Raw genomic sequence first — 13453 nt, forward strand, 5'->3', positions numbered from 1 at the left:
AAGCTAGAGAAAGTACCCAAGGAGCTAAAGGGATCTGCAACCCTATAGGTGGAACAACATTATGAACTAACCAGTACCCCGGAGCTCTTGACTCTAGGTGCATATGTATCAAAAGATGGCCTAGTCGGCCATCACTGGAAAGAGAGGCCCATTGGACTTGCAAAGTTTATATGCCCCAGTACAGGGGAATGCCAGGCCCAAAAAGTGAGAGTGGGTGGGTAGGGGAGTGCGTGGGGGTGGGGGGTATGAGGTACTTTTGGGATAGCATTGGAACTGTAAATGAGGAAAATACCTAATAAAAAATATTGAAGAAAAAAAAGTAAAAATAAAATAAATAAAAGAGAAGAGGAGAATGTGAGATGACATTTGCTTTTGAATAATTTTGTTTTATTCTGTTCATCAGTTATACTGTGCTTTATAAATTCAATAAACCTGAATCTAACTTTGACTACAATTTAGATGTCATTTAATTTTGAAAATATAGGTTTATTTGTCAATGCAGAAGTGTATAAAACTGGTTTATATATCCCGATATATGTTTCTGTGGCCTTATAATTTGATGCAAACATTAAAAGTATATGCAATTATTTTCATTGTCTTTTGATAATCTCCAGTCTGTCAAATATACAAACATCTCACTAGACATAAAGTATAGTCCTCTGTATTAACCTGTAGTAAATTAACTGCTTCAAACATTTTACTATTAAATTAAAAGTTTTAGCACAGGTCATATTGTAATTTAAGTATTTAAATTATTGAAGTCAGAAGTAAAACTATAAGTAAACATCAATATCTACAATGTCGACCTGACAATACAATTCTTCATTCAACTTCCTTTCATGTTTTAAAAGTTAGTTTTGAAGATTTCTAGAAAGATAAGCAAGATTAGCTGTGGTTGTCTTGTTGGTGTTAAGCTCCTATGAGGAATATTTCAAGAATATTTAGTTTCCCAAACAGTAAGAGCATTACTTTAACAAACCTTGAATGTTCTGAATGGATCCATCATCAGCCTTAATGGTAAGGATTTCTCCAGGGTTAACTTGAACAAATACAATCTAGAAATAGATAATTATTTAATAGCATACTTTTTGCAAATCTATGGAAAAGTCATTATTATCATTTTGAATAATATTTAGGCTTCCAAATTATAGGGATTTCAAAATGTTCAAGGAGAAGAGTACAATTAGGTCAATGGACACCTAATAGAAATTCAATACCCCTTAGTAAGAACAACTCATTCCCCCACCCAAGTAAAATTTAATAAGGTCATGGAAAATAGGTGCATTGAGGTGGGAAGACAACATTCTCCTCTGCATCTACCCCCAGAACAAAAGCTCTATAAACAAATAAATGAAACCCCAGACAATACAAGTTATCTGAAGATTCCGTCATACTTGAGACCAGTATTGGGGACACGTCCAGTTGTTATACATCTTATGCTGAGTCATAATCTGTGAATGATTAGAACACACTGCCATGGCATTAGGGTCCAGAAGATAATTCTCCACCTACAAAAAATGTAATTTTGCTTACAAAAATTTTTACTTTTGTCACTTTTAGAAATAACACGTTTATTATCATCCACTAATAATAAAACTGAGTATCATTTTGATATTTTTATGCATGCATATATCTCAATCATTTCTGGCTGTTATGAGAAAGAATCATCTTTTTTTTTTCCCAAGAGACAAAACGTTCGTCTTCTTTTTACATTATCTATTGAGTTACATGTTCTCCTGAATCTATTAAAGGGGCAGATGCTAAATCTTAATTACACCTTTTCATTCTAGAAATCAATTAATAGAAGGAATTGCTTTTCAAATACAATACTTTCAAATATTATATAATTGAACTTATTACTGAATGAGCACGAAGGAATGTTAGTCTTCTTTAAACACACAACTTCAAAAGATATACCCTAGGAAACTGTAAAGAGTAGAAACTTAATAATATAGAACTAGACCTTTTAAGTTGTGCAAAGGAATGTAAAAAAGCAGCTAAATTAGTTTAAAAAGAAATGCTATACAGGTAAGTAAGCTAGTGTTGAATGTCTTAAGTTATTTTCAATAGTCCTTCAAGGAAAATAACCAATGTAATGTCAGATTATAACATTTCCAGTTATAGTGAAAATAAAAAAGAGCCAAAACTTCTCTTACAGGGCACATGGGATCTCCATTGATAACTGGCAGTGTCGGAGGTATTTCAGAAAGAATGGGTGCAAGTTGATGTTCCATTGACTCTAAAAGGATTGACTTTCACATTAAGTGGTAGTTCTAAAATAAACAAACAAACAGAATCTTACAGTTTAATTAAATGTAGTCACAATCATGTTTTTTTAAATGACAAAACACGACAAGGTATGTCTGAGAAATTCCATCTTAATTCTCCTTTCTAGGAATGATTGAGTTAAATGGAATTATGTTAAGACATCATTTAAATTAATCATTGATCTTCACAAATTACAGAACCAAGCATAGAGCTGACAGTTTCTGCTTAATTGTTTTCTCTTCATTCATGTGAAGACAAACAAAAATAGCATATTAAGCAATATGAATGAGGGTTTAGTTAAACAAGTCATAGGCTATTTTATTCACTTATATCTAGCTCAAACAAACAGATACAATTTATGGCACTGATTATAAATAAGGTTTTATATTGTAAAGATAGCTGTAAGAATTAACTAGTTACCATTAATTATGTTAGAAATACAAAAATTAACCTAGCTGTCTTAGACATTAAACCCAATAGCTCAAACTTAATGTAAAATTTTGAACTAAAACATTTAAATTTCTATTTCTTCTCTGATCAAAATACTTGATTTATACATGACACTAGACAACAAAATAAACACTTAGACTAAAAATGGGTAGGGAAATGTGAGAGAGATAGAAGATGCTTAAGAAGGAACCTCTCTGGAGGGAGTCAAGTCTTGAAATGAGGGTCTTGTGATAATTCCACAGCCATTAGTAAAAGAACACTTGTATATGTCATAATTTGGTGACATTATTTCTTTTCCAAAAATTTAAAGTGGCCTTAGGAGACTCCTTATTTATGAATATTGCTTAAATGTAAGTATTTTGAAAAGAAAACTTTGGAGTCATAAAGAAATCTGGATTGTATCTAGCAGGGAAAAACACATATTTTTAGGTTTAAGGGATAGTAACTAGTCACCCTTTTAAGAGCTTGAAAATGCCTCCTCAGGAGTGCCAAGCAACTTACATTATTCTAGATATATATTTTGTAATCAAGATATTGGATTAACAAAAGGCAAAAGTCATTGCTTTGTGGTCTACTCTGATGGATGGATTGACCAACTTCAAATATCTTTTTAAAGCAGAATCTTTCTCTCTCTCTCTCTGTCTAACTCTCTTTCCCACTCCTCTCTTTCCACCTCCTTTTCTTCTCTTCTTGTCCTCTTTCCCTTTCTTTCCTTTCTCTCCCTTCCCTCTTCTTTATCCCCTTCTTGCCTTTCTTCCCCTCTTTCTTCTCTCTCTCTCTCTCTCTCTCTCTCTCTCTCTCTCTCTCTCTCTCTCTCTCTCTCTCTCTCTCCATCTCCTCTTTCTCCTTAATCTCGTTTCTCGCTTGTCCACTCTCCTTCTCTTCCTGTCTTTCTCTCCTCTTATTTATCACTCCTATGTGCTAAAGTTCATCCAAATTTACAATCATTTGTCTATAAGTCATCTTAAGTTGATAAAATTTACTATGTCCTTGCTAGAGTTTGTTGGCTGTGGATGACATTAGTATGCCAACAGATTCACAGAGGACAGGCTGAGGGAGAGAAGTACTCTTTAGTACAAATTGAGAAAGAAGTTCTACTTGTTCTGCAATTATAATTGGTATCAGATTTTCTAAAATAGAAACATGTGAAAATTCTTTTCCCACAACCAAATATTATATGGGATTCAGTTTCCTTTTTGGACTTTTACATCGTTAAGTCTTACAGGTTAAGTTATCATTATTCAATTTTACAGTATGGATAGTTAAATTATCCGATTCCCTTTTACAGTATGGGTAGCAACTGCATATGTAGCAGAAGATGGCCTAGTCGGCCATCACTGGGAAGAGAGGCCCCTTGGTATTGCAAACTTTATATGCACCAGTACAGGGGAATGTCAGGGCCAAGAAGTGGGAGTGGGTGGGTAGGGGAGCAGGGCGGAGGGAGAATATCTAATTAAAAAAAAGATAGTTATGAAGAGAAAAAAATCATCTTTAAATTCATATATAGATCAACTTCTTAAAGATAGTATGACTATTTGGGGACTTGAGAGGTAACTCAGAGGTAAAGAACACTGGCTGTTCTTTTAGAGGACCCCAGTTCGATTCCCAACACCCATGAGGTGGCTTACAGTAGTTACAACTTCCTGTAACTCATATTCCAAGTGATTCAATGGTCTTTTCTGCCCTCTATAGGCACCAGGCCTGCACATAGTGTACAAGCACGTGTAGAGAAAGTATTCACACACACATAAAATAAAATAATGTTAATATGAGTTTAAGGTACTATGACTTTATATAACCACCACCAAAACTTAAGCATAATAATAATAATACAATTATTTCAAAGAAGACACACTTATCCTTTTAAACATATATAACAAAATATCAACAAAGTGTAAAAACTCTAGAACTGAACTTTCATAGTTATATCAGTATTACAGGCAAAGTGGACTAAAGGAACAAAACCATACACTTTTCCTATCTACAACATAGTTTAACAGCTGCTTTAAATACAGCTTTCGTCCATTAGGCACAAGTAAGATAGATAAGTATACAATTAAGGACAAATGTGACAAAGGCTTGGTTGCCAAGGATTTTTTCTAATGTAGAGAATTTCTAGGGTGGCTTCATTAAATACCTCTTTCCTGACATAATCTATTTTCCACCTCATTAAGTAGTCAATTAACTACTCCATAAGGTGAAGTACCTTTTTCAATGAAGCTTTAGTAGTTTTGCTTTTCAGGCTCTTGAAGTCTCCTGAAAAAAAATTCCGTAGATGCTTCCATTCTGTTATTGCATTTTCCTTACAAATTCAGTATTATTCTGCCACTACTTTGTACTGTAATTGGTCTATGACTGTAATGAGTTAATGTAAAAAAAACTTGAAAGAAGACAAAAATATGCTTTGTCAGAAAAAGCACAAAACTGTGAGTGGCATTTGTGCAACTGCAGATATCCTGATTCATTTCGATAAATCTACTGTGTATGAATAAAATTTATTGACTGTGGCCAAAATAAGGGATTAAAAAACACAAAGAAACAATATGCTTTTTGGAAGCATAAAAGCTTTAGAAATTGTTCAGAAAATGTTAAAACAGACACATTCAGGTTTCTTAGCTCTTTTTATACGTTTAATTTCAAGGTGATTTTAAGAAACTGTTACATTTTAAAAGTGCTGATTGCATGTTGCAATCAAGATTTAAAAAAAAAATCTCATTATGTAAATGTTGACTGTCTGGACGCATTTACCATAAACACCCAAATGTAACAAACAAAAGGAACACAAGGCAATATTCTTTGGGGAGAACTGCTATAGTTCAATTAAATGGATGATAGATATAAGCAGTCACTGTTACTCTGCTGTAAAAAAAACATGGATATTTAAAATAGGCAGCTTTGATACCTGACTCTGTGTCTGTCCCAACAAGAATGATTCAGAGTTACCTACATACACACTCAACTAGATTATGTACAAGTCATTTCTAAAGGAATAGATGAACCTCAGACATTATTTTCAGCGTTTGTTGACAGCAGAAAAATGTATCATATGTGTAACCTGATTAGGAATTGTTTCTTGTAAATACTGATTGATATGATTGGAAGGAAATTATTCAGAAATCTATTTTTAGATTTTTTTCTCCAGGTTTTCAGTTTGAATTTAACTTTTAACTTTATACAAAACACAGTTTATATTTCTTTGATATCCACATTAATTATGTAGGGAATTAAAAGGACTTATTGGTGAAAGAGAACAGGTGCTGTTCTTATCTCTGCATTTTTTTGTTTTATGTCAGAAAAGGTAGAGTGAATTGTTTCATAGTGAACTCAACTCTGATGGTCAAAAGACCTGGGGTCAAGTCCTTGCTTTGTCCCTTATTAGGCAAATTCTTCTGCTTTGTTTGTATTCTTCACTGCTAAGTACTTACCAGGCGCTTCAGAACTGCTGACTGAAGGCTGGACAGTTTACCTGCAAATGACCTACTCTACTAGGCAATCACCAGAAAATAGTCCCAATTACAACGCGTTCGAAATTAGATGCTGTATTTCCAAAGAAAAGAGCGCTTGCTAAATAATGGAGTTTACTATATAAATGAACTACTCTTTTGAGGACCACTGGTTTTCCCTGTGCATAACATGAACAGAAATGTAAGCTTCAAATTAAAAATGAAGGCTTCCTCATTTAGAGATAAAACAATTGCTGTAAAAAATTCACTCAAGGTATTTGCTATTTTTGATGTTTTTAATATTTATTGATTGATTTGGTATTTGCTATTTAGGTGGCTAATATCAGAGAAATCTATTTTATTTAAATTAACAAGGAGGAATGTCTCTAGCATCATCTACTGAGGGCTCATTTCAACTACATTTCCTCATGAATACAACAGTTGGACAAGGAAATGGACTCTGAAAGTGGCAACCTCAGGAATAAGGCAATTGTCAATATTTCTGGCTCTTTACCAAATAAGGGGGGTGCCACAAAGAGGTCAATCACTATCAGATGACATAGTCAGAGTTTACTTCCAGGCTCCTTTCGGGACAACCCTAGTCCCTGTTTCAAAAGACCAGTTCAATTCTGAAGCTGAGGTCGAAGTCCACACCCAGTGTAAGGCAATGTTTACCAGAAAGCATCCATTAAATGTCTCCATTAAAACATACATTGCATTTTGATTGACACATCATATTTATATATATTTATGAGGTACAATGGGATGCTTTGATTCATGTAGTAAATCAACCTATAAGAGCTTTTATCATTTCTTCATGATGAGTGTATTCACATTTCTCTATTTTTAGATATATAACATAATATAATATAATATAATATAAATTGTATTAATTGTGCTTTACATTATATTATTTTTAGTAGATATTTTCTTCATTTACATTTCAAATGCTATCCCGAAAGTTCCCTATACCCTACCCCCTCCCTGCTCCCCCACCCACCCACTCCCACTTCTTGGCCCTGGCATTCCCCTGTATTGGGGCATATAAAGTTTGCAATACCAAGGGGCCTCTCTTCCCAGCGATGGCAGACTAGGCCATCTTCTGCTACATATGCAGCTAGAGATACGAGCTCTGGGGATACTGGTTAGTTCATATTGTTGTTCCACCTATAGGGTTGCAAACCCCTTCAGCTCCTTGTGTGCTTTCTCTAGCTTCTCCATTAGGGGCCCTGTGTATTATTAACTCACAAAGACATGCTCATTTTTTGCCACAAATGACTTCTCAGAGTATTTCAAGAAGTTTAATTAAAGAAAACAAACACTAAAGGGTTGGGCAGGTGGCTCCATGGATAAAGGGCCTGAGGCACAAGCATGAGAACCTGAGGTCAGAGCCCCAGCACCCATGGAAAAGCCGAGTACAGTAGTGCATGTCTAGGTTTCCAGCACTTTGAGGATGGGTAGGTGGAACACTGGGACTTGCTGGCTAGCCAGTGTATCAATTAAGAAGCTGCAGGTTCAATCATAGAACCCATCTCAAAAAATTAAGGTAGAGAGAGATTGACCTCTGGTCTCCAATTTTACTTTATTGTGTGAGAGTGCACCTACATATACTTATGCATACAATCCTATACATCACACATGTATGCATGTGCACACACACACACATACTCATATATTCACACATTCAGGAAAACTAACATTAAAAATAGTTGAAACAGTGGGCTGAACAGATGGCTCAGAGATTAAGAGCACTGTCTGCTCTTCCAGAGGTCCTGAGTTCAATTCCCAGCAACTATATGGTGACTAATACCCACCTATGATGAGATCTGGCGCCCTCTTCTGGCCTGCAGGCATACATGCAGGAAGAATGCTGTATGCATAGTAAATAACTCTTTTTTTTTTTAATTAGGTATTTTCTTATTTTATATTTCAAATGCTATCCCAAAAGTCCCCCATACCCTCTGCCCCCACTCCCCTATCCACCCACTCCCGCTTCTTGGCCCTGGCGTTCCCCTGTATTGGGGCATATAAAGTTTGCAATACCAAGGGGCCTCTCTTCCAGTGATGGCCGACTAGGCCATCTTCTGCTACATATGCAGCTAGAGACACGAGCTCTGGGGGTACTGGTTAGTTCATATTGTTGTTCCACCTATAAGGTTGCAGACCCCTTCAGCTCCTTGGGTGCTTTCTCTAGCTTCTCCATTGGGGGTTCTGTGTTCCATCTTATAGATGACTGTGAGCATCCACTTCTGTATTTCCCAGGCACTGCTTTATTTATTATGTATTCTGCCTGCATGTATGCCTGCAGCCCAGAAGAGGGCACCAGTTCTCACTATAGATGGTTAAGAGCCACCACGTGGTTGCTCAGAATTGAACTCAGGACCTCTGGAAGAGCAGACAGTGCTCTTAACCTCTGAACCACTTCTCTGGCCACCATAGATGATTCTTTTTTGTAATTAGATATTTTCTTTATTTACACTTCAAATGTTATCCCCTTTCCTGGTTTTCCCTCTGAAAAACCCCCTATCCCCACACCCACACACATGTATACGCACACCACCACCATTATTTCAAAGTTTTCCAAAATTACTTAGCTTTAGAAATGTATATTTATAATATTTGAATAATTATGGGTTAGCCAGTAAGCTTGATAAAAAATATAGACTGTGAAAAAGCACAAAATAAAGTTGAACATTATAAATAATATCAATGAGATTTTCCCTAAAAATGGTCACAAGAGGTACTATTAAAGAATAAATACAAAAGGTTCATGTAATTAAAAAATTTGAAATTGCCACATTGTAGGGAATGAAAACTTTTAAAGTTGGAAATGTAGACTTTGGGCTTGAAGGTACATTCCTGTAATCCTGGCACTCAGGATGCTGAGACAGGAGAAGCATGTCTGAAGGCAGACTTAACCACAAAGGGAGACTTTATCTCCAGGGAAATCAGGGACTTAACATATTATTAGTTTATATGGATGAAAACAAAAATGTTAAAGATAATACTCAGTGTCCTGTTTAGCAATTTCTGTATAGAATATATTTGCAAAAGATGTTGATTACAAATTTAAATATTGCTGGAGAACTTGCCAGTGATGGGTTGTTAACCAAAAGACATAGCAGTTGAGCAGACTATATTGGTTTTCAATAAAATAAGCAGAGAAATAATACTCCAGATGGAATAGAAAAAATGATTTGAAGTCCCAGTGATTAAGTACTTTTGGTATACATAAAGACTGACTCTAAAAGTTAGAACTTTAGGATAGAAAGATAAAGAATGATGGTGATGTTCCAGCTATATGATAGGTTGAGAAAGAATGGTCACAGGTTTTATCATGGCAAAAAAAAAAAAAAATCTCACAAACTCCCTCAAAACACCAAGTAACTCCAAAACCCAAAACAAATAAAAACAAAACTAAACAAAAGAACTTCCAAACAAACAAAAGCCCAAACAAACCCGTGTGTAGCATGCTTTCAATAGTAGCTAACACTTTTCTGTGCATATACATATATACCGAAAATAGTTTGGGCACAAATATAATTAGACTTTACCAGTGGCTGACTTCAGTTGGCTGGTGTGACAAGTGACTTATATTTTTAAAAATTTATTTTTCCTGTTTCACCTTTAAAATGTAAACACAAGTGTAAATGGAGAAAAAGGAGAGAGCAAACCTAGAATAAATGTGCATTTCTACAACATGCATTGAAATACCAAAATCAAGATTCTTCTATTCTTCTTGAAAAGTTAGAAAAAATTTTAAAATATTGATCAATTTTGAGTTCTTAACAGAAAGCAAGGATTATGAAACACTAGTTCTAGTGTCCTGAGGCCTATGATAAAAAGCAGTTATATTCTTCACAAAGCATCTTTTAGTGTCACTACCAGATTTGGACTCTGGGACAGTTTGGGTTTGACCTAGAATGACATGTTTAACTCTAAAGTTAAAAGTTTCTCCATTAAGAAACACTATGTTACGTCTTTTCTTCTTGTAATTCTTTTTTATTTCATCTATTTATTTATTCCTTTACATCCCACTTATGTTACATCTTAAAGGCAATGCCTCCAAGAGAAGTTCAAACTACAAATGGCAGTCATAAGTACTTTTGGCATCCATAAAGACTTACTCTAAAAGTTAGAAGTTTAGGATAGAAAGGTATAGAATGATGGTGGTGTACATCCATAACACCAGTACTGAGACATTATGCTTAGCTTTGGCAATGGCCAGTGGGGTCATATGTTATGTGTGTCTTTCCTGGATTTGAACATTGTCTCCCTTTGACAAAAGAAATGATACTTTCTAGTAAAAAGGATATTTTTTTAAAGAATTAAGATGTTACAAATTATTAGAGTAAGATCTCTATGAATATATTTTATGTTGTCAGATATTCCTGTTTAAAACTACTAAATTTCTTATATTGGAGAGTACAACCTTTCTTATTGTAGAAGAACAAGATGTTATCATTAAAAAAGGTTGGTTTTAAAATGTCATTATTTTTTTTTAATTTTAGAAAATCTACTGAATTTATGGTCCCAAACTGTCATTAAGCATCAAATTATGCTGAACATCAAAAGTATGACCAAATACAATACCTTAAATTGTACATTTCAAAAATTTGAACTTTTCCATAGGTGAATTACTTTTAATCCTTGAACCTTTTAATCAGAAAACGACTCGCTTTTAACAAAGTCACACACAAAGAATGTATGTTTAATAAGTTTAAATCTGTCCTTTAGCTTATTTAATTCACTCGGGTAATTACAACAGAATAAGAATTTGTGAAAAATCTGTTTTCATTTTGAGTGAAAGTTTTGGTGATAGTGTCAAACTCTGATTTTAAGTCACAGCAAAACAAAGGAAAGCAAGCAAAGAAAGTTGAGTGAACACACAAGTGCAAACCTTCTTTTGTGTGAAGATCCGAGAGATCATGAGAGCTGGCAAGTCTAAGCAGCAGATCATTATAAATTTACTTTTCCTGAAATATTTCTAGAATAAATGTCATTATGAACTGCAATTGCAATTTATAGCAGAGGTCCAATATAATAGAAAGGAAGTTGAGATTTCGTTTTCTTGGTCAATCTAATTTTCCTAGAATAGAGCAGAAGGTGTTTTGCCTAGAGCTTAAAACGGGACTTGAGGTCCTAGGACGTCAGGATTGTATTAGTGGGCACAGGGCAATTTAAAATAAGGGGTGATCCTGCCATTATAATCAGGACTTCAGTGCAGTGAAAGGTACTTACTCTTCTGCTAAAATCTGGCCCCCAGCAGTGACGAGCTGCACGGAGCCACATTGGTCTGGAAAGACTTCCACGCAGGCTTGCTTTGAGGTGGACACAAAAACAGGTGGAAAAAAAAATTCACCTAAAACTGTGCTTTACAAACCTGCCATTCAGGCTGCTATTTACTGTTGAATGAAAAAGTTGGTATTAGGTATTATTAAAAAAAAAGAATATTCTCAGGAGACTACCTTTAATTTGCTACCCTTCATGAACATTTTACGTCTTGATGAATGATTAAAATTAACATATATCTCGCTTGTGGAGAAAAAACAAGAGCACAAGTTTCTGAGAACGAATTTTCCGTTCTTCACAAAACAAAACGCAGGGTAACAAAATATTTACAAAACTAACCCATGAACGCTCCCTGGTATTCCCGTTACACACTCTATATGACACAGATATTACTTTAAGAATCATATTTCAAGTATATTCATTATGTGGAATGTCAAAGGAGGGGGCAGAGTGCGCCAGAGCCGGGCAAGGCACTTTGGTGCGCAATACCCAGCCCTGTGGTAGCAAAAAGATTGATTTCTCCTTTCTCAGGTGTTTAAGTTTTAAAGAAATGTTTAAATTCCTTACTCCCCTTTAATCTGTCAGAATAATGAGAAAATAATTACTAATTTCTTAAATGAATTTTGCATCAAAATAATTTCCAAACAAATTAATTTGTTTGTTAAGTAGACAAAATTCGGGATGAAAAATTTCCAACTGTACCACCGGGAAGGAACCAGACAACGTGCTTCCGAGTATTTCACAAGGCAACTCATTCAAGCAAGCAGGCAAGCAAGAGCAACAATAAGAAGAAAATAAGTAGAAAGTTCAAGAACATTACCAGATAGTTTTCTTCTAAGTTTTGGAAAAGTTTACATCCACGAAAACAACGATACCCTCAAGGCGCAATACAAAAGTACAGATATAAAATAAAACAAAATACCAATGATTTCTCAACAATCTTTCCACCCTAAGCCATACATACTTATCCCATAGGTGGCTAAATAAATGATGCCCAGCTCAGGGCAATCATCTTGTGTACATTCCCCAAGGAATCGAAATTTCTCTCCCTAATAAAGTGAGCACCTAGTTCACTTACCAGTCAACGTATAAACGAAAAAGAAAAAAAAAAAAAAAACCCACAGGACGGAATTAGAAAAGATTTTCTGCAAAGCGTTCACAGAGAGTAAGAGCTCCGAATTCTACAACTAATTGCACATAGAAAAGTATAGATAGTTGCTACAAAGTCAAGGAGCATACCTAAGTAGATACAAAAATGCTTCTCCAAAAGCCTCGCTCTTCATTCAGGTACTTCTCGATCTGACTCCAGATAGCAAGAGATCCGGCAACAGTGACCAATTCAAGATTAAGAAAAGTAAAAGACCGGGCTGGAAAACAGTCACAAATACAAAGACAAGCAAGTGAAGCTAAGCGAAGAAAGGGAGCTGGCGGGACCTATGGGGCAGGCCACCGGACGCGAGGCACAGGAGAGCAGTAGAAGGTCCATGCGGCACCCAATGGCTGGAGGGGACCGCGCCTTTTACGTGGTCTGAATGGAGACGAAAGCCCAGATGTAGGAGGAACTTTCGGTGTCCTCTCGCCCTCCCCCCACTCCCCGATCCCAAACTCAGAAACTCTTCCCTCCAAAAATATCCCCTCACCTCCTCAAGTCGGCCCCAGCAGCGGTGTAACCCTATCCATCAGCATCCCAGCAACAGGCACATCCAGCCCCTGGCCTTCTGGCCCCGCCCCGCCCCGCCCCCTCGCCCCTCGCCGCCCCTCCCTCACCGCCTCGTGCTCCTCTCCCGTTCCATCCGGTCACCACCTCACAGTCCGTGCCCCCTCGGCGCGGACCCGGCCGCCTGCTCACGCCCCCTTGGCGGGGTGGCCAGCCCGCGTCTCCAAAGACGCCAACAGCCGTTGGGGGTGGGGGGTTGGGGGGGGGTGGAGAAAGAAAGGCACAAAGTTAGGAGCTACAGCAGCAGCTGTTCGGAGCCCAAAGACTGAGAGGGGAGGGGTGA

At 36.4% G+C, this 13453-nt stretch overlaps 1 protein-coding gene across 1 annotated transcript in view; it reads right to left on the bottom strand.

Annotated features, from left to right (window-relative positions):
• LOC110286947 (fibronectin type III domain containing protein 3C1) overlaps window positions 1–13022 on the bottom strand; it is a 61846-nt gene extending 48824 nt beyond the window's left edge. Inside the window, exons 1-4 of the mRNA XM_021153632.1 lie at window positions 12693–13022; window positions 2157–2273; window positions 1395–1508; window positions 980–1055 (exon numbers count right to left, since the gene is read on the bottom strand). Coding sequence (XP_021009291.1) covers window positions 980–1055; window positions 1395–1508; window positions 2157–2234 — 268 coding nt within the window. The 5' untranslated portion in view covers window positions 2235–2273; window positions 12693–13022. The remainder of the gene's footprint in view (window positions 1–979; window positions 1056–1394; window positions 1509–2156; window positions 2274–12692) is intronic.
• Window positions 13023–13453: the final 431 nt, after the last annotated feature.

The sequence above is a fragment of the Mus caroli genome, chromosome X (genome assembly GCF_900094665.2).
Source record: "Mus caroli chromosome X, CAROLI_EIJ_v1.1, whole genome shotgun sequence".
Classification (NCBI taxonomy): domain Eukaryota; kingdom Metazoa; phylum Chordata; class Mammalia; order Rodentia; family Muridae; genus Mus; species Mus caroli.